The 19,813-nt window shown below is 36.5% G+C and overlaps 1 protein-coding gene across 3 annotated transcripts in view; it reads right to left on the bottom strand.

The window, feature by feature from the left end:
- Window positions 1–19,813, bottom strand: part of MPP7 (MAGUK p55 scaffold protein 7) — a 283,309-nt gene that overhangs the window by 32,485 nt on the left and 231,011 nt on the right. For 2 of the 3 annotated variants that reach the window (XM_066280418.1, XM_066280419.1), the window contains one exon: window positions 1,562–1,732. The exons of the other annotated variant lie outside the window; for it this stretch is intronic. In XM_066280418.1, the coding sequence (XP_066136515.1) occupies window positions 1,562–1,732 (171 nt within the window). The remainder of the gene's footprint in view (window positions 1–1,561; window positions 1,733–19,813) is intronic. 3 annotated transcript variants of the gene reach the window in all.

The raw sequence follows: 19,813 nt of genomic DNA, 5'->3' as shown, positions 1-19,813 counted from the left end.
AATGTGCCACACCTACAAGCTCAGAGGTTTTCTGAGCAATGACCACACTGAAGAAAGTAACAGGAAATACTTTTGAAGGACAGTCACATATATCAGCCCTGGCTGTCACTTTCCAATATGGAAGATCATGTTCCACAAAAGGCCACAGCGATAGTACGGATGGAATTAAAAAAATATATATTTTTACTCTTTTTTTAAATTAGCGTGCATGCAAGAGAGACAAAGACAAAGACAGACGGGCAGACAGGAAGGGAGAGAGATGAGAAGCATCAATTCTTTGTTGCAGCACCTTATTTGCTCATTGATTGCTTTCTCATATGTGCCTTGACCGGGGAGCTACAGCAGACCAAGTGACCCCTTGCTCAAGCCAGCAACCTTGGGGTTAATGTCTATGATCCCACATTCAAGCCACTGACCCTGCGCTCAAACTGGGGAGCCCATGCTCAAGCCAGCGACCTAGGGATTTTGAATCTGAGACCACAGTGCTTTAGGTCAATGTTCTATCCACTGCACCACCACTGGTCAGACAGGGGTTAAAAAATTTTAAATTACATTATACCAGCAATTGCTCCAATATAGGGACATAATGTGTTAGGGGCTAAAAGAGATCCAATAGTTATTTTTTGTATAAGAATTATAGAATAAAGGCTGAAAATAATAAAAAATCAGTTGATCAAAACAGACAAATCAACTCTGGACAATTCTAAACAGCAATTTAAGATAAAACCAAAGGCTTTAAAACTGTCATTTAAACACATGATAACAAAGTACAAAACATGTGTGACATCAAAATAAATTGCAGCCACTTTATAACCACCAACAGAGGAACGTAATGCCACTGAACCCATCTCAATAGAGCAACAAGGCCTCCTATGTGCATAGCCTGGCTCCTTACCACATTTACATTGCAACTGGCGGCAGCAGCTGAAAACAAACGGCACTGCCAAATCAGCCTGGGCCTCAGGGACCCTGTGGGAGTCCAGACGGTGTGCCAACACGATCCCCAGCTGACTGACGTGTGCAGACTTCTCGAAGACCTGGGGTAGAGGCTGGAGGGTCACAGGAAAGGAGGGCTCCTCCCTCTGAGCACTGACCAGAGGCTTGCATGCCATCGAAAACCTACTGGGAGGCAGCCTCTGAAACCTGAAGACGGAGCAGAGACAACACTCAAGCCCAGGGCTTCTCCCTGGTGGCTGGAAGGAGCCCCCTGGTGGGCTGCACAGCAAGTAAACAGACTGGAGAGGTTTATAGATAAGTAAATCAGGCTGGAATGCTTTAGGAATGTTGGGTAAATTTTAAGGAGAGGTACAGTAAGACAGTAACGATGCATACAACAAGGAGCCAGGACAGTGCTGCCTAGACAAAGCAGAGCCAACAGGCCAGTGCCCTGACCCAGGAGGCCCTCCATGGGAATTAGCTTCCAGTCCTCAAGGGGCAGAGGGCTCCGAGAACAGTGGGTGAGATTGTTTTAGCTAGTTAACTTCAAGCACAATAATCTTTGAAGTGAAATTCTTACTATCTCACTTATTTCCTCAGAATTACATGCAAAAGCAACACTTACCAACCAAGACAACAAGTCTGTATTTCTCATTTGTTTGTCGCCGATAGGGGGTCACTTCCTCATATGTAGGGACGTCAGCTGTATCATACTGATCACTCTTCTTGCATTCATACATGGACTTGTTTGTTTTCTTATCTTTTCTACTAAGACGGAAACTTCTTCTAAAACCCGCTGTATATACAAAACAATTATTTTAGAAATAAGAACTAGAAAAAGAAAGCCCCAAATAACAAAATATAAAAAACCCTCACAGTTAGCCCAGATTTTATTCACCATAATATTGTTACAAGTGCACTTAGGAAGAGAGCAAAAATAGATATACACAATTTCATTAAAACACTTTATAACAGTCATCTAACCTTTAAGTATATAGTTATAATAATATAAATTTTTATTTGGTTCTAAATCATAGAGTTTTCTTCAGAAGTCAATGAGTAAAATAATCATGTTATAAAGATAAATAAGGAAGTCAAAATCATATAGATAATTTATCATGGACTGACTGATCTACATATTTGATAAAAAAAAGTTAAAAGCACTTTAAAAACATTTAAAATATAATGATGAATTCTCTCATTCATAAACACTGGACTATTTCATGCCATATTCTAAGCATGGACTAACAACATACCTAGGGCACAGACAGCGTCTATTGGTAAATAAAAGGAAAACTAAATTAGGGAAAGCAGCATGTCACACAGGCCAACACATGGCTCAGGGGGACAGAACCAGCATGTTCCTAAAAGCTACTGAGCCTTAGGCCTTCTTCTACAGAAATTCTATGTCCCTATGATTTGAAGCCTACTGAAATTTGGAAATAAGTTCCATTGTTTCAACTGTGTAGTCATCAACAAGTCACAGGCTGTTTTACTAAGATAAGTTTTTAAGTATTTAATTAAATTTCTCATCTTTTGTTTTATCTTATTTTTATGAATTTTTTTATTTGTATTTTTCCGAAGCTGGAAACGGGGAGGCAGTCAGACTACCACATGCGCCTGACCGGGATCCACCCGGCATGCCCACCAGGGGGCGTCGCTCTGCCGCAATCAGAGCCATTCTAGCACCTGAGGCAGAGGCCACAGAGCCATCCTCAGCACTCGGGCAAACTTTGCTCCAGTGGAGCCTCGGCTGCGGGAGGGGAACAGAGAGACAGAGAGAAAGGAGAGGGGGAGGGGTGGAGAAGCAGATGGGCGCTTCTCCTGTGTGCCCTGGCCGGGAATCGAACCTGGGACTCCTGCATGCCAGGCCGATGCTCTACCACTGAGCAAACCAGCCAGGGAATATTTTTATTAATTTTAATGCAGTGACATTGACAAATCAGGGTACATATGTTCCGAGAAAACATCTCCAAATTATTTTGACCTTTGATTATGCTGCATACCCCACACCCAAAGTCAAATTGTCCTCCATCACCTTCTATCTGGTTTTCTTTGTGCCCCTCCCCTCCCTGCACCCCCTTCCTCTCCTTCCTCGCGCCCTCCCCACCCCTCCACCCCACTCCCTGTTACCATCACATTCTTGTCCATGTCTCTGAGTCTCATTTTTATGCCCCATCTCTGCATAGGTTCATATAGTTCTTAGTTTTTTCTGATTTACTTAGTTCACTCCGTATAATGTTATCAAGGTCCATCCATGTCATGGTAAATGATCTGATGTCATCATTTCTTATGGCTGAGTAGTATTCCATAGTTTATATGTACCAAAGCTTTTTAATCCACTTGTCCTCTGATGGATACTTGGGCTGTTTTCAGATCTTCACTATTGTGAACAATGCTGTTATAAACATGGGGGTGCATTTCTCCTTCTGGAACCGTTCTATGGTGTTCTTGGGGTATATTCCTAAAAGTGGAATGGTTGGGTCAAAAGGCAGTTTGATTTTCAATTTTTTGAGGAATCTCCATACTGTTTTCCACAGAGGCTGCACCAGTGTGCATTCCCACCAGCAGTGTAGGAGGGTTCCCTTTTTTCCACATCTTTGCCAGCACTTATTCTGTGTTGTTTTGTTGATGAGCGCCATTCTGACTGGTGTGAGGTGATATCACATTGTGGTTTTAATTTGCATTTCCCTAATGATTAGTGATGTTGAGCATTTTTTCATATGCCTATTGGCCATCGGTATATCCTCCTTGGAGAAGTGTCTATTCATTTCTTTTGGCCATTTTTGGATTGGATTGTCTTTCTGGTGTTGAGATTTACAAGTTCTTTAGAAATTTTGGTTATGAACCCCTTATCAGACGTACTGTCAAATATGTTCTCCCACTGTGTGGTTTGTCTTTTTATTCTGTGTTTATTGTCTTTGGCTGTGCAAAAGCTTTTTAGTTTGACATAGTCCCATTTGTTTATCCTGTCTTTTATTTCCCTTGCCCGTGGAGATAAATCAGCAAATATATCACTGCGAGAGATGTCAGAGAGCTTACTGCCTGTTTTCTTCTAAATTGCTTATGGTTTCACGCCTTACATTTAAGTCTTTTATCCATTTTGAGTTTATTTTTGTGAATGGTGTAAGTTGGTGATCTAGTTTCATTTTTTTGCAGGTTGCTGTCCAATTTTCCCAACACCATTTGTTGAAGAGGCTGTCTTTACTCCATTGTATTTCCTTACCTCCTTTGTCAAATATCAGTTGTCCATATGGGACACAGCAAAAGCAGTACTGAGAGGGAAGTTCATAGCACTACAGGCACACTTTAAGAAGCTAGAAAAAGCTCAAATAAACAACTTAACCCTGCATCTAAAAGAACTAGAAAAAGAACAGCAAGTAAAGCCAAAATGTAGTAGAAGGAAGGAAATAATAAAGGTCAGAGCAGAAATAAATGACATAGAGACTAAAGAAACAATACAGAGGATCAATGAAACTAGGAGCTGGTTTTTTGAAAAGGTAAACAAGATTGATGAACCTTTAACTAGACTCACCAAGAAAAAGAGAGAGAGGACTCAAATAAATAAAATTAGAAATGAGAGGGGAGAAATAACAACTGACACAACAGAAATACAAAGGATTGTAAGAAAATACTATGAAGAATTGTATGCCAAAAAATTAGACAACCTAGATGAAATGGACAAATTCCTTGAAACATACAATCTTCCAAAAATCAATCTGGAAGAGTCAGAAAACCTAAACAGACCAATTACACCAAATGAGATCAAAACAGTTATCAAAAAACTCCCAACAAAGAAAAGTCCGGGGCCCGATGGCTTCACAATGGAATTCTACCAAATATTCAAAGAAGAACTAACTCTTATCCTTCTCAAGCTATTTCATCTTCTTAAAGCAGAATGTTATGACCTCCAGCTCACTGCTGCTATCTTAACATGGGGGCTTAGGAAGTTCAGCAGGAGCCCCTTTCTCAGGCAACCCACTGATCCTGCTTGCTGCTCACACAGTGGCCTTGGCCTAGCTCTGGCAGCACTCCTGTCCAGAACAAATGTACAATCAATTCTTAACCTAACCAACCTTTATACACTCTCCAACTCCAGGCTTTGAGACCGAGAATGCAGCCTGCTCGTAAACATGATCTATATCACTGGGGGAACAAAATTTTTGTCGCATCCACAAAAATACTTGTTTTTATCTACTTTGAGTGTGCTGATCTCAAATCTGCATTAGTTTTTCTCTGTAAGCTACAGTTTTTTTGCAATTCAAGATTTTAGGTTTTCATCTTATTGTAAAATTTTCAACATTTAGTTTAATATAATGAAGTAGAATGTCTTCTTGGGCATCATCTTTCTGAAAATATAATAATTTATATAATGCAATAAATACACTAATACACTAAAAGATATGATTGCATCAGAATTTGTCTACAATTTTGAAATAGAACATATTAAAACACGTATTTTAATCATAAAATTTGCACAAAACTTATTTAAATTCTATTTGGGCAAAAATTTGCATTGTTGCTCTTGCGTTTATGTACTTGTTGAGGATGATCTCGTTTGATGCTCCAGCAGTAGTCTGCTCATCACTAACAGCTCCAAGATTTTCAGGAAACTTATCAAGGTGACTGTTCAGGAAGTGAATCTTAATGCTCATGTTCCATCCAATGTTGCAGAAAGCCAACAGCATCCTTTGAACCAGAAGTTCATAGTTTTCTGTTTTTTGTTGCCAAGGAAGTTCTTTGTAACAGCCACAAAAGACCGCCATGTGCTTTCTCCTCCTTATTCATCTTCCTGGCAAATTCTTCATCATGTATGAGGGTTCGAATTTGAGGTCCATTGAATACACCTGCTTTTATCTTCTCGAAAAACAAGGCAGGAAAAGCAGAAATATTTATAATATGTTGAAAGCATTCACTTTCTCTATTCAAAGCCTGAACAAACTGCTTCATTAAGCCAAGTTTAATGTGAAGTGTAGAAAAAATTATCCTGTCTCGATTAACTACAGATTCATTCACAATATTTTGCTTCCTTACTTCCAGAGCTTCATGTTTCGGCCACTCCTTCTGTGTCCAGTGTTTGTCCTGAGCTTGGCTGTCCCACAAACACAGAAAGCAAGGATACTTCGTGAAACCTCTCTGTTGTCCTAGCAGGAAATTTACCATTTTAAGATTCACACAAATGATCCAGTTATGCTCCTCATACCTCAGAAAGTCGAGGACAATTTTTATGTCATTATAATCTTCTCGCAGATGAGTTGAATAACCAATTGGAACTGCTACATAAACATTACCGTTGTGTAGGAGATCACATTTCAGACTCCATTTAGAGCTGTCAAGAAATAGCCGCCATTCTGTTGGACTGTAAATGGTAATGCCTAGCTGGCTGAGAAGACTACTGATATCATGACAGTAAACAAAGTGTTTGTCTTTGGAAAAAAAGTCCACAAAAATTTGTTCATGCTTCCTGAAATGGGATACTTTAGCTGACCGGTGAATACATTCTTTTCTTGAAACCTGGAGGCTAATAACTCAGCTGCTTTCTTTGAGAGGCCCAAATCTCTTACTAAGTCATTCAATTCAGGTTGGCTAAACTGCTGAGAGGTTAATGACTGCTTGGCATCAGAAGAAGACCCTTCAGATTCTACAACCATTTCTACAACTTATCAAAATACACTTGATCACCATGTTCACTTTCTTTGTCCTTAGAAGAAATAAAACTATTGAAAACTGGAACTGGGAGTGTCTCAGAGTGTGGGATAGGTGGTATTGCTGAAGGAATATTAAAATGTGCAATCATATGTCATTTTTTAAAATATTTTTTATCAGATAATAATTTTTCACATTTAAAAACAACTATAATTATGTAAAAGTGATGTTTTTAAAACATTAATTGCCTTGTGGTTATGTTCAATCCAAGAGTTGTTGCCCTTTAACTCTAATTTAAAAACCAATGCATGCCACTAACTGTAACTAAAAAATAACTAAAATTGCATAAAAGGTAGAGCATGCACCAAAAAACAGATTTCAGATTTGGAATCAGCAATGCAGAAATAAATAGAAATAGTTCTAAAACCTCAGGCTGCAGAAAATTAAAAAAAAAAATGTTGTCCAGTGTTCAATATCAGTGCTATCATACAAAATATATTAAATGTATAAAAATATATTCTCCTTAAAACCTGTATTGATTAAATTTTATGCATAGAAAACTTTAAAAATAAAGCTATTTTATTACAACAAAATACAAGAACATAATAACTCATCTATATGAATTTTAGGGAACATAAAGAAAAAATAATCATTATCATTGGACTTAAGAACAGGACTGAAAATAAAGGCAATACAGTATAAAAAATAATTATCAATGACTATGGAGTTATGGCCCTGGCCGGTTGGCTCACTGGTAGAGCATCAACCTGGCACGTGGAAGACTCAGCTTCGATTCTCAGTCAGGGCACCCAGGAGAAGCAACCATCTGCTTCTCCATTCTCCTTCCCCTTCTCTCTCTCTCTCTCTCTCTTCCCCTCCCATAGCCATGACTCAAATGGTTTCTGCAAGCTGACCCCAGGTACTGAGGATGGCATCATTGCCTTGTCTCAGGCACTAGAATAGCTTGGTTGCTGAGCATTGGAGCAGCAGCCCCAGATAGGCAGAGCATCGCCCAGTAGGGGGCTTGCCAGGTGGATCCTGGTCAGGGTGCATGTGGGTGTCTGTTTCTCTGCCTCCCCACCTTTCACTTAGTAAAAAAAAAAAAAGTAAATAAAAATTAAAAAGTGACTATGGAGTTTTATCACTCACCTTATAGGTTCAGTTTAATAAAAATCAAACATGTTAAGAATAGTAATACGGTATATATTCCTGTGGGCCACCAAGAGTCGTTCTTGATTTTGAAGAAATACATTATTTAAGGGAAAACATTTACAAAGAATTTAAAATAAGGAATGTAATCGCTGAAAAACTCTATCAAAATAAAATAGGGGAAAAGTGAAGAGAGTAGGTAATGAAACACGTCAGTACTTCATATAGATGAGTTTAAAGAGCAGCAAAAGGGGGAATGTGCCATCCTGGTCCTAAGGTGAAAAAAAGATGTGTGAACTCTAAAATCCCACATGTATACACAATTCAAATGTCTGTGTCAAGGGTCAGAGGGCACACTGCATATTATTTATTCATTCCTCTATTTCCTAGGCTATTTCAGGAAAGACTCATAAGAACTCAAAAAGGGACCCCTTACACGCACCTCAGAGTCACTGCAGCCCCACACCTGAAGTTGCCAGTGTTTCAGCAGAATGTTCCCAGACAGTGGTCTCTGCATCACTTGCAGATATTCATTATCCCATCCCAATCCCACCCTAACTCTGTCACTTATGACAGCTGGTCAAGGTTGGAATTCAGGATAATAGGGTGGCTCCTGGTTTAGCACAAAAATGATACATTAGCTCTTCTAACGTTTTCTATGTTGGTGTTTCATCATGTTCTAATTTCAAGTTCCCACAGTTCCAGCCCCCGAGGGCAATTATAGGATCAACAGGTAGAACCAGAAATGCCTTCACAAGTATTCTTTGTGCAGAGGAAGGGTTTTCCTCAAGTCACAACAAACTTTGGCACAGGAATAGGACATATGTGTTTCATCCAAAGCAAATAAAGTCCAAAAGTAAAAACTTGAAAATTTTCTGATCCATAAATCACAGCTAAATCCTAAAATTCAGGAAGTGTTCACCTTCTGGGGTCTTTACAATTAGCCGAAGTTTTGGTTTTCCTCATAGATGATAAAGGGATAGTGGAAAAAAGGAAGAGGTGATCAGATATCTAAAGTGAGGATCTGTGGAGGTCAAAGATGAGGACCATGGTCCACAGGATGGTCTAGCGACGTCAGCTGTGTCTGTCTGCTGGGTGCAGAACAGGTGCTTGGTAAAGTTTAGCAAACTAAATGTGAATTTCAAAAGGCAACAAAACAAGCCCTACTATCATACCTGTTTCATTTCCTTATGTAAAGTTCAACAAAAATAAGAGCACTGTTGGGCAAATGAGTTTGTAAAATTTATATTTTGAGTTTGCTCACTTTTAGTGTTAAAAAATGGCGCTGGGTTTGTAATCTGTGAAATTGTAAATTATCTTCCCGTTTGGGAAGGGCCATTGTCTTGCTAATGTTTGCTGGAGGAGAGGTTTTCGTATCAGAAAGTTTTAAAAAGGAGAGAGAGAAGCCATGTTTTTTGGGGAGAGCAGAGAGAATGCAGAGTGCTGAAGAAGAAGCCAGTTTGTGCACAGAAGGGAGAAGGTGTGCAGATGTGGAACCAGAGGTGAGGGGCTTTTGTGAGCTCTGCTGAGACTGGTGGGGTCCTTGATTCTACGAGGAACCGGAGAAGATTCTCCCGGTTGTGAAACTGAAGAATGTGTCAGAACTTTGTGAGCTCTGAATGAAGAGGGAAGTGTTTTCCCTGTGTGTTTGCTCATTGGCTGGTGTGAGACTTGAATAAAGAAATGGCCCACTATTTTTTGGCTCCTGTTTCTTTACCGTCTGAATTCAATGAGAACCTGCATGTGTATGGCCAGGATGGTGGCAGCCCCTGGCTCTACAAGTAACATTTGGTATTTTCCCAGAAGAAAATTCTAAGAGGCAGACACAAGGAGAGAGCACTGCTGACCCCAAGGCCTAGCCCTGGAAGGAACTCGGGAGACCTTTGGGCCAGCAATGCCACTGCTGCCTGTGGCACACACGTTACTGCCCCTGCATTCACCCCCGCACCACGACAGGGACCTGACCTGCAGTGGCATCTGAGCAGGTGACATTCCCACAGGTCGAGGTTCAGCGCCTTGATACAACATGCTCATTTACAAAATGAACAGGGAGAGGCAGTCAGACCCCCAGCAATTCTAGCACAGTGGCACGTGAGGTGCTAAGAAGCAGACAGGAGGTGGACAGGTCTGGGCTCTGCCTAGCTGACTTACCAGCTGGTGACTTCCCAACTTTAAAAAAAACAACAACTGTCTCCAAGGCTCATTTTCTCAACTTTAAAATGGTAGACCCTACCTTACAGGGTTGTTAAGAACTAAACATTTCCCGTAAACCATTTGGCGCACTCCCTGGCATGTAGTAAATACTCTACAATAGCTGTAAATTAGTACCTGATTATGTCTCCAGCTTATTTGAAGTACCTTGAAGGCAGGAACATATTATACCTCCCTGTGTTCCCACAACACAGAGTCTAGCAAGAAGGGAAAATAAACTAAGGGGCTTATTAATAAGTTTTTAACTGGCTAATGTTATAAAAGAGACAAAATATTAAAATTAAAGCCAGATTTAAATGTTAAATACTAAAAGTACCCTAATTAAAGTAGGGAGGCATTTTAAAGAAACAACAGAAAGATTTAGTGTGCATTAACTATTCATTTTTTTAAATTACTCTTTCCAGGGAGGTAAGCTATTTCTGGTACTATGTTTCAATTTAAAAGCCATCCTTCCCACTGTCATACTTACCACATCCTTTACTCCCCTGATCCACACATACTTATATATGTTCCATAATTAGATCACACAATACATATGTACCTATACACGGGTACACAAGTATACATATGCACATATATATCCATAGACAAACACAGAATTAAAAAAATCCCAAACACAGAGCAACTAAAAAAACAGCCATGAACACAGGATATAACAAAAAGTATGAAATTCAGAGTACTTGCCTATGATTATTTATTCCTCAAACCAAAAAACCAAACAGCCTGTTTTCCTAGACTCTGGCACACCCTTCAAGATCATACAGAGTCTGTAACTTTCAAACCTCAGTACCAGGCGGAGTCACTATCCATGTACCCCGGTTAAGTCTAAGCTTAGAGAAAGGAAATCCCATGTCAGGAAAAGGGGTTAACAGTAGTTCTAACCTTCAGCCCTTATGTGATTCTCATTAAAAAAGAGATTAAAAAAATGTGCACTTAAACTGAAAATAATCAGAGAGTTCCTCCAGGTAAATGGTTATAAATAACTGAAAACCTGCTGGATTACAGTTCATTTCCAGTGCCCAATTCTGATCAATAACTACCTTTCACAAAAGAAGGTAAAAGGAACAGTAACAAGGAATGTGGAGTAGGGAACAGTTTTATATAAAATGTATTTTTCCTTGTATTTCACATTTTTGTAATTTATAATTGGGTCCGCATTTTTATGCGCAGGCTTTTTCCAGGGCACTTACCCACAGCTGCTAGAGATTTGTGTGTTTTAAAGGAAGGTAATTTAACGTTATTACAATAAAAAGTGACTTTCGAGTAAAGCTGCAGGTGCAGGTCAGCCGCTAATCACAAGGAGACATTTCTTATCTTGTATTTTCCAGTAGAAGTCATTTATGATAACATGTTAACTTACATTATTTAATTGAATAGCTTTATTTAGACTTACATTTATTTTTACTATAAAAGATGGCATTCAAGTTGTTTGTTACCTGCTCATTTCAGTAAAACTGCAATAGACATCTGTGCACATTCCCTTTCATTGATGTCACTGATGATTTCAACAGGATGACTCACAAAGCTAGACAGATCTTGTCCTAGTGCTTCTCAGACCAGTAACAGTGTACTTCTAGCAAGTATGATTACCTTTCTCTCAGAAAAGGACTTCTAATCACATTAAAGCCTTTAATGATTGGACAAGTGGAAAACTGTATAGCATTTCATTTTAACTGTTAGTGGAGTTAGACATTTTTTCATGTTTATTACTTATTTGCATTTCTTATTTCTTCTGTACATTGTTAGTACATTTGACCACGTTCTGATTAAGGTCTTTATAAAGAATGCATACACATCCATGTATGTTTTCAGGTCACAGCCCTCAGCCCTATTTGTTGCAAAGACTTTTTAAGATTTTCAGTTTTTCCTTTTGCTGAAATTGTAAATGTATACCTATTTGAATCTGTGAAATTCTTTCCTTTGTGATTTATTCCACTGTTTTTATGACTTTCCTATCTTTAGATTTGATATATATTCACTTATATTTTCTAAAGTTTAAAAATGTGGGTTGTATGGCTTTGCATTTAATTTTTTTAAATCCCATCTGGAATTACTCAGCTATACTCATGAGATCAAGCTTATGGGATGAGGCTGTAACTTTATATCTCTCTAAAAAATTAACCAGTAGTCCTAGAACACTTAGTGTACAATCCTTTCACTACTTCATGTTGAAACACACTTTTTCCTGGAATACCAAATGATCTATTATATATTGTGTGACAAAAAGAGGTGGTTTTTGGTCTGAGTTTAGATATTTCTCTTGTTAATAATATTAAAACCAAATCCCTAGAAGTAGCAGTGATGACAGCGGTTGTTCATGGAGAACCTACTGGATGACAGACATCACTTCAAGCGCTTTCTGTGGATTCATTCATTTAAGGATCACAGCAACCCAGTGAGGTAGGAATAACCACCCGTGGGTTTAAGCTGCTCTTCTTTAACTGTAATAAAACAAACAAACAAACGACAACAACAAAAAATGATTGCCAAGAATTTGATAAAAATATTAAATGATGAAAGTCAAGAAAAAAGTCTTAATGTTACTCTACAGGCATAGATATATAATAAGAAAAACTATGAGCCTTCTGTTACTTTACGAGGAGCAGCAATTTAATTAAGGGATTAAAAACCATAAGTTCTTTGGCCCCAGATGGGGGTGCCCAGGTGGATCCTGGTCAGGGTGTACGTGGGAGTCTGTCTCTCCATTTCCCCTCCTCTCACTTGGAAAGAAAGAAAAAAAACCTGTGAATTCATTTTCTGTTAGATGCCAGTTTTCAAATACAATTAAATAATTTTCGATGCCTTCTGTAGTCAAGATGATTATTAAATACAAAAATATATAAAGTAGTGTCATTTTCCTCAAACAACTCCAGACCTACTAAGAAACATAAAAATTTTTCCCCAATACTTGTAGTTTAAAGAGTTCCATAACATAGGCTCATGGCTAGAAACTAAGATTTTCTGTAAATATTCTTAACCTGTCTGAACTTTGACATTTCTCTTAAGTAAAAAAATATATAAATAAACTCAGGCTGTGATGATTTGGTCATTTTCAAAGCTACTTCTTGACATTTTCCTAATGTAAAATCATTCATCAAAAGAACATTTAATACATACATATGTAAATTAAGATTCATTTGTTATTAAAATAAGTTTCAAATTGTACATAGATAAATTATACCTGTCAAACCTATAATGTTGCAATGTTTTAGCAATACAAATATACAGAAATATGGGGCAAAATTAAATTAAGAAACACCTTTTCAAAGAAATTCAGTTGAAGCCATTAAAATAATTATAAAACTATGTAACACCACAGAAGTACATTTGATATAATAAATGGAAAAATGGGACAGAATACAATAGTTTTACTTCTTTACTACTATAAAAATTGGCATACATACAAAAATATAGAAGAAAATGTATAACAACAGAAAATGGTCTTGTTAAAGAGAGAAGGGCTAGGGGTAATTATTTTGTTCTATTTTTAAAACTTTCCATAATGTTACATAACACTGGGGAACAAAATTTTTGTTGCATCCACAAAAACACTTGTTCTTAACTAATTCAAGTGTGCTGATGTCAAATCTGACATTAGTTGTTCTCTGTAGGCTACAGTTTTTTTGCAATTCAAGATTTTAGGTTTTCATCTTATTGTAAAATTTTCAACATTTAGTTTAATATAATGAAGTAGAATGTCTTCTTGGGCATCATCTTTGAAAATATAATAATTTATATAATGCAGTAAATACACTAATACACTAAAAGATATGATTGCGTCAGAATTTGTCTACAATGTTGAAATAGAACATATTAAAACACTTATTTTAATCATAAAATTTGCGCAAAACTTATTTAAATTCTATTTGGGCAAAAATTTGCATTTGTTGCTCTTGCGTTTGTGTACTTGTTGAGGATGATCTTGTTTGATGCTCCAGCAATAGTCTGCTCATCACTAACAGCTCCAAGATTTTCAGGAAACTTATCAAGGTGACTGTTCAGGAAGTGAATCTTAATGCTCATGTTCCATCCAATGTTGCAGAAAGCCAACAGCATCCTTTGAACCAGAAGTTCATAGTTTTCTGTTTTTTGTTGCCAAGGAAGTTCTTTGTAACTGCCACAAAAGACTGCCTTGCTGCTTTCTCCTCCTTCTTCATCTTCCTGGAAAATTCATCATGTATGAGGGTTCAAATTTGAGGTTCATTGAATACACCTGCTTTTATTTTCTCGAAAAACAAGGCAGGAAAAGCAGAAATATTTATAATATGTTGAAAGCATTCACTTTCTCTATTCAAAGTCTGAACAAACTGCTTCATTAAGCCAAGTTTGATATGAAGTGGGGGAAAAATGATCCTGTCTCGATTAACTACAGATACATTCACAATATTTTGCATCCCTACTTCCAGAGCTTCACGTTTTGGCCACTCCTTCTGTGTCCAGTGTTTGCCCTGAGCTCGGCTGTCCCACAAACACAGAAAGCAAGGATACTTCGTGAAACCTCTCTGTTGTCCTAGCAGGAAATTTACCATTTTAAGATCCACACAAATGATCCAGTTATGCTCCTCATACCTCAGAAAGTCGAGGACAATTTTTATGTCATTATAATCTTCTCGCAGATGAGTTGAATAACCAATTGGAACCGCTGCATAAACATTACCGTTGTGTAGGAGATCACATTTCAGACTCCATTTAGAGCTGTCAAGAAATAGCGGCCATTCTGTTGGATTGAAAGTGGTAACACCTAGCTGGCTGAGAAGACTACTGATATCATGACAGTAAACAAAGTGTTTGTCTTTGGAAAAAAAGTCCACAAAAATTTGTTCATGCTTCCTGAAATGGGATACTTTAGCTGACCAGTGAATACATTCTTTTCTTAAAGCCTGGAGGCTAATAACTCAGCTGCTTTCTTTGAGAGGCCCAAATCTCTTACTAAGTCATTTAATTCAGGTTGGCTAAATTGCTGAGAGGTTAATGACTGCTTGGCATCAGAAGAAGACCCTTCAGATTCTACAACCATTTCCTCATGCATCTTATCAAAATATACTTGATCACCATGTTCACTTTCTTTGTCCTTCGAAGAAATAAAACTATTGAAAACTGCAACCAGGAGTGTCTCAGAGTGTAGGATAGGTCATATTGCTGAAGGAATATTAAAATATGTGATCATATGCCATTTTTTCTTGCCAATGCCCTTTGTATGAATCAGACAGAAATAACAGTCACTGCTGTGGTCCTTAGGTTCACGCAAAACCATGGGAATACCAAAAGGCATTCCTTTGTGTTTTCCTTTTGTCCAGTCATGAAACATTTCCTCACAATTATGACACACAATATGAGGAGCCCAATTCTTGTCTTGATCGCCAAGGGGAACTTGAAAATAGGCAATATATGCACATGTCACAAATTATGAAATATTGCGCCTTTGACGTTGAAATGTGTTAACAGCCACATATATAACAGAAGGTGTCAGGACTATTCTTACATTTACACCTACTTGAAGAAGCCATGATTCAATCTTAAAACAAAATAAGAGGGTGTTTTTTATCAGATAATAATTTTTTACATTTAAAAACAACTACAATTATGTAAAAGTGATGTTTGTAAAACATTAATTGCCTTGTGGTTATGTTCAATCCAAGAGTCGTTGCCCTTAACTCCAATTTAAAAACCATGCATGCCTTTAACTATAACAAAAAGAAATTAAAATTGCATAAATACTAGAGCATACACCAAAAAACGGATTTCAGATTTGGAATCAGCGATGCAGAAATATATAGAAACAATTCTAAAACCTCATGCAACAGAAAATTAAAAAAAATTGTTTCCCAGTGTAATTTTACAATCTGAAAAAATAAAATCTTTACAAACCTTTGTTCACAATATATGAACAAACTAACAAATGAACTCCAGGATTGGCAGAGGTATCTGTGTGGTTACATCAACACATGATACAAAAACACATTCTGACCACATCTTAGAGGAAGGTTCTTAGACTTTCATAATTTGAAATGATGATGGTAACAGAACAAGTTTTTATATTCACAATAATTAGAAATAATCAATAAATAAAAATTAAAATATTTAAAAAGCAATGAAAGTAAAAATAATGAAGAGCAGCTTTTAAGAAGGAGACTGAGGTATAAGAATGAACAATCAAATGCAAGGTCAAGGAAGGCAGAGCACCAGCCGCCCCACCTGGGAAGTGAAGGCAGTCAGGGTTCTCAAAACTTAACAACCAAGTTAGTAAATGGGTGTAAAATATTTTTTAACATCACAAATCATTATCGTATTACACTGCCCACAAAAATTAGGTGGTATTTTATAGCTTCATATTCATTATGAAATATACCCTAATTTTTGTGAGCAGTATACATATTTAGTTCCCATAAGTAAGTAACTTCAGGGTAAATTTATAAAGTATTTATAATTTTAATATTTTTAATAAAATTTTGACTTTTAGGATGGCATTTTAGTTTTAAAAAATGATCACTTTATGAACAAACATGTCCATTAACACCAAAGGCCCTCTGAGAGAGTCAAGGTAATTACCGTTAGCACGGTCCACCTCAGAAACACAGGTGAACAAGTATCAAGTGACACCTGCCTTTCTGTTAATTCAAAGAAAATAAACACTTTGATGTTGTTACCACCTCCATTTCCAAATGGGACAGTTTCAATCTTCAGTTACATTTCTCTTATATAACTAAACTAGTCTAATAACACGAGATATTATGCATTCCCAATGTTTTTTATAATAAGCTTTTAATATGTTTAAATTTTATAGATGTTTTTAGAAAGGGAGAAGAGTCTCAATGAACAACAATATTGGGTGCAGCACTTCAAAAATTAGAGAGTTAGAGAAGGATTCACTCTCAAGTTTTTTTTAAAAAGAAAGTGCATTTATTTCATTCAACCACAATCAAGAAAAATGCTTACTTTCTTAAAGGAAGATAAAAATAAATATTGCAATTCTCTTTTTCTTGCTTTAGCATAATAAAATGTGTATTATTTTATTTTGGGAGAACAAAAAATACTGTTATGAAAATTTTTTTCATGTTTAAACACTAGATTAATTTGACCAGGCAAATATTTAACTAGTTCAACTGGTACCTTAATTACAAAGAAGAGAAAATTTTAATAGTAACAATCTTTTAAAAAAGATTTTAAAAATGCAGACATTAATAAAAAACTAAGCAGCTGAAAACTATTATACAATGTTAGGCTCCCGACAAAAAAACATTGAAAATTTCCATTAAATTAAATTTTTTAATATAAAGCCAATGTTGTTAAAATGATATAAATAGTAACAGACATGTAAAAACCATGTAGTAACATGATCCTGGGACAAAGTTATTGTTGAAACTATGTGCCTATAGTATATGCCAATCATAAAATTTTTCGTAAGATAATGGAGGATAATTAAAAACATCTTAAAGCGACAGACAAGTAAATTTTTGAGAGGAAGTTTAAACTAAAAAGAAATGCCAATGTAAAACTCTAACAGTTACTGAGACCTGAGGAAGCTGAGTGAGTCAGAGTCTACATTCATTTTATAAAACAGTATCAGGAGAAAACAAATCACCAGAGAAACACAACATTATCAGGGCTTACATTTACCAGCCACACAAACACTAGTTTTGTAAAGGAAGGAAAAAGGGCTTTTGAACAAACTGACAGAAAATTCATCTCTGAAATGTTACAGGTTCAAAGTTTCTCTCAATAAAAATTAAATGATCAACTACCATAAATACTCTTGACTTTCAACTCATCTCCAGGTAATAACAGAAATTCAAAGTACTTAATGGAGGGTAATGTAAGATATCAACTGGCCATTTACAAGGAAAAAAATTACTTAGGTCCTAAAAAATTTTCCTGATACCACTGACAATTTATTTTTAAAGCACAGCACAACATTACCATAAAAAAAGAGATACCATATGAGAATTTAATTTTCTTCTAGACAGCTAATAAAAAAGTGAGTTCTTATTTACACTGTTAAAATTATGAAAAAATACAGTATGCACACATAAACTTGAATATAAAAATGTAGCTCTGAAAAGAGGGGTAAGTTGGATTTGAAATTTTAAGACCTTTTTTTTTTTTAAAGTTCAGCCTATGCAACCTAAAATTCTCTAAGCAGGAATGGTTTCTTTCTGTCAGAGAAAAATATTTCCAAGTAGAAATCCAGACATGTTGAGATTATGCAGAGTTCTTTCCTGTTCAAGGAGGAACCTGCACCACTTTTGAAAGACTGCTTCTAAATGTTCTCTTTATATAAATTTTATTTTTTGGAAACATATTAAGACAGTATATATAGACATAACTTCATTTACCTCCATAGCATTCTTTAATAAAATGGCTGAATATTGGCGAAAGTAAGAATTTTTACAAGATTCAAAAAATACGCAATGTAACTTGTTGAGAATTAGTGGTGCTCACATTTAGTCTCCTAAGAAATATACAGAAGTAGAGATGGGTAAATGATAACACTTAAAAGAAAAACAGCAAATGGCCAGCTCTGATTTTTATGGAACTTTATGGTAAACACTTCAGTTAAATAGAAAGAACAGTCTTAACTTACACAAGTCCCAAAACTGATCTTGTTTTAAAAGAATGCATGAAGTACTCCAGCAAGGACAGCAGTGGAGAAAGCTTGATGATTTTTCAGGAAACCACTTGCAAGAAATTATGTTTGAAGACAGATGCATGATAAGCAGTGCTTTGTGAACTGATTATAACACGATTTCTATAATGAATTAACCAGAGGACAGCCTGTAATTCTCACCAATGTTAAAAAAAAATTCCTTTTCATATGGACTATTTTGTAGTGCATTAGAAAAAAGTAGAGAGAATCTTTAAAACAGATCATTGTACCATTGAGACAATTCCCCTTTGGACTCCCACAGATAGACAGACAAACACATACACACCAAAAGTACACTAACTTCCATGTCACCCACCAAAGTTAAATGAAATACATAAATAAATATATAAATAATATATATATATTTATAAAGTAAATGGCTTGACAACCATAGGCAGCCCTTGATTTATGGGAATTTCTTAAAAGGTGCAATTTTCTACCACTTGTATTTACAACGTACTATCAATGTGCCTTCATGTTGGTTGTTATAAAACTTTATGCAAACACCACACAACTTATATTGTCCACTCAGTGAACTTTTCTCCTTCTCTCTAATAACAGCCAAACATTGTTTATTAATACATACACTGACCTCTAAGAAATGTGGTATGCTAGCATCAGTAAGAATCATACCATACAATGTATGTTCATGTAAGTGACAGCTTATTAAATATATTTTTAAGATAGATTGACCAGGCGGTGGCGCAGTGGAGAGAGTGTCGGACTGGGATGCAGAGGACCCAGGTTCGAGACCGCGAGGTCGCCAGCTTGAGCATGGGCTCATCTGGCTTGAGCGAGGCTCACCAGCTTGGACCCAAGGTCTCTGGCTCGAGCAAGAGGTTACTCAGTCTGCTGAAGGCCCGTGGTCAAGGCACAAATGAGAAAGCAATCAATGAACTAAGGTGTTGCAACGAAAAACTAATGATTGATGCTTCTCATCTCTCTCTGTTCCTATCTGTCTGTCCCTATCTATCCCTCTCTCTGACTCTCTGTGTCCCTGTAAGAAAAAAATAAAAAATAAATATATTTTTAAGATATAATTATACAAATAGACATTTAATTTTTGAAGTATTGTTACTTATTTCAAAAGAATCCACTTAGATCATTTTGACATAAAATGTATTTTTCAAAAATGTGACTGCTCATTAATCAGGTTAAAGGATATGTATACAGACTGTTTTGTTCTTTAATTTTTATACAATTCAAAGAAAGTGAAAAGAAATCAGT

This window comes from Saccopteryx bilineata, chromosome 5 (genome assembly GCF_036850765.1).
Source record: "Saccopteryx bilineata isolate mSacBil1 chromosome 5, mSacBil1_pri_phased_curated, whole genome shotgun sequence".
In the NCBI taxonomy this organism is placed as follows: domain Eukaryota; kingdom Metazoa; phylum Chordata; class Mammalia; order Chiroptera; family Emballonuridae; genus Saccopteryx; species Saccopteryx bilineata.
The sequence above is the reverse complement of the archived record's forward strand: the minus strand, read 5'-3'. Positions and strand labels throughout refer to the sequence as shown.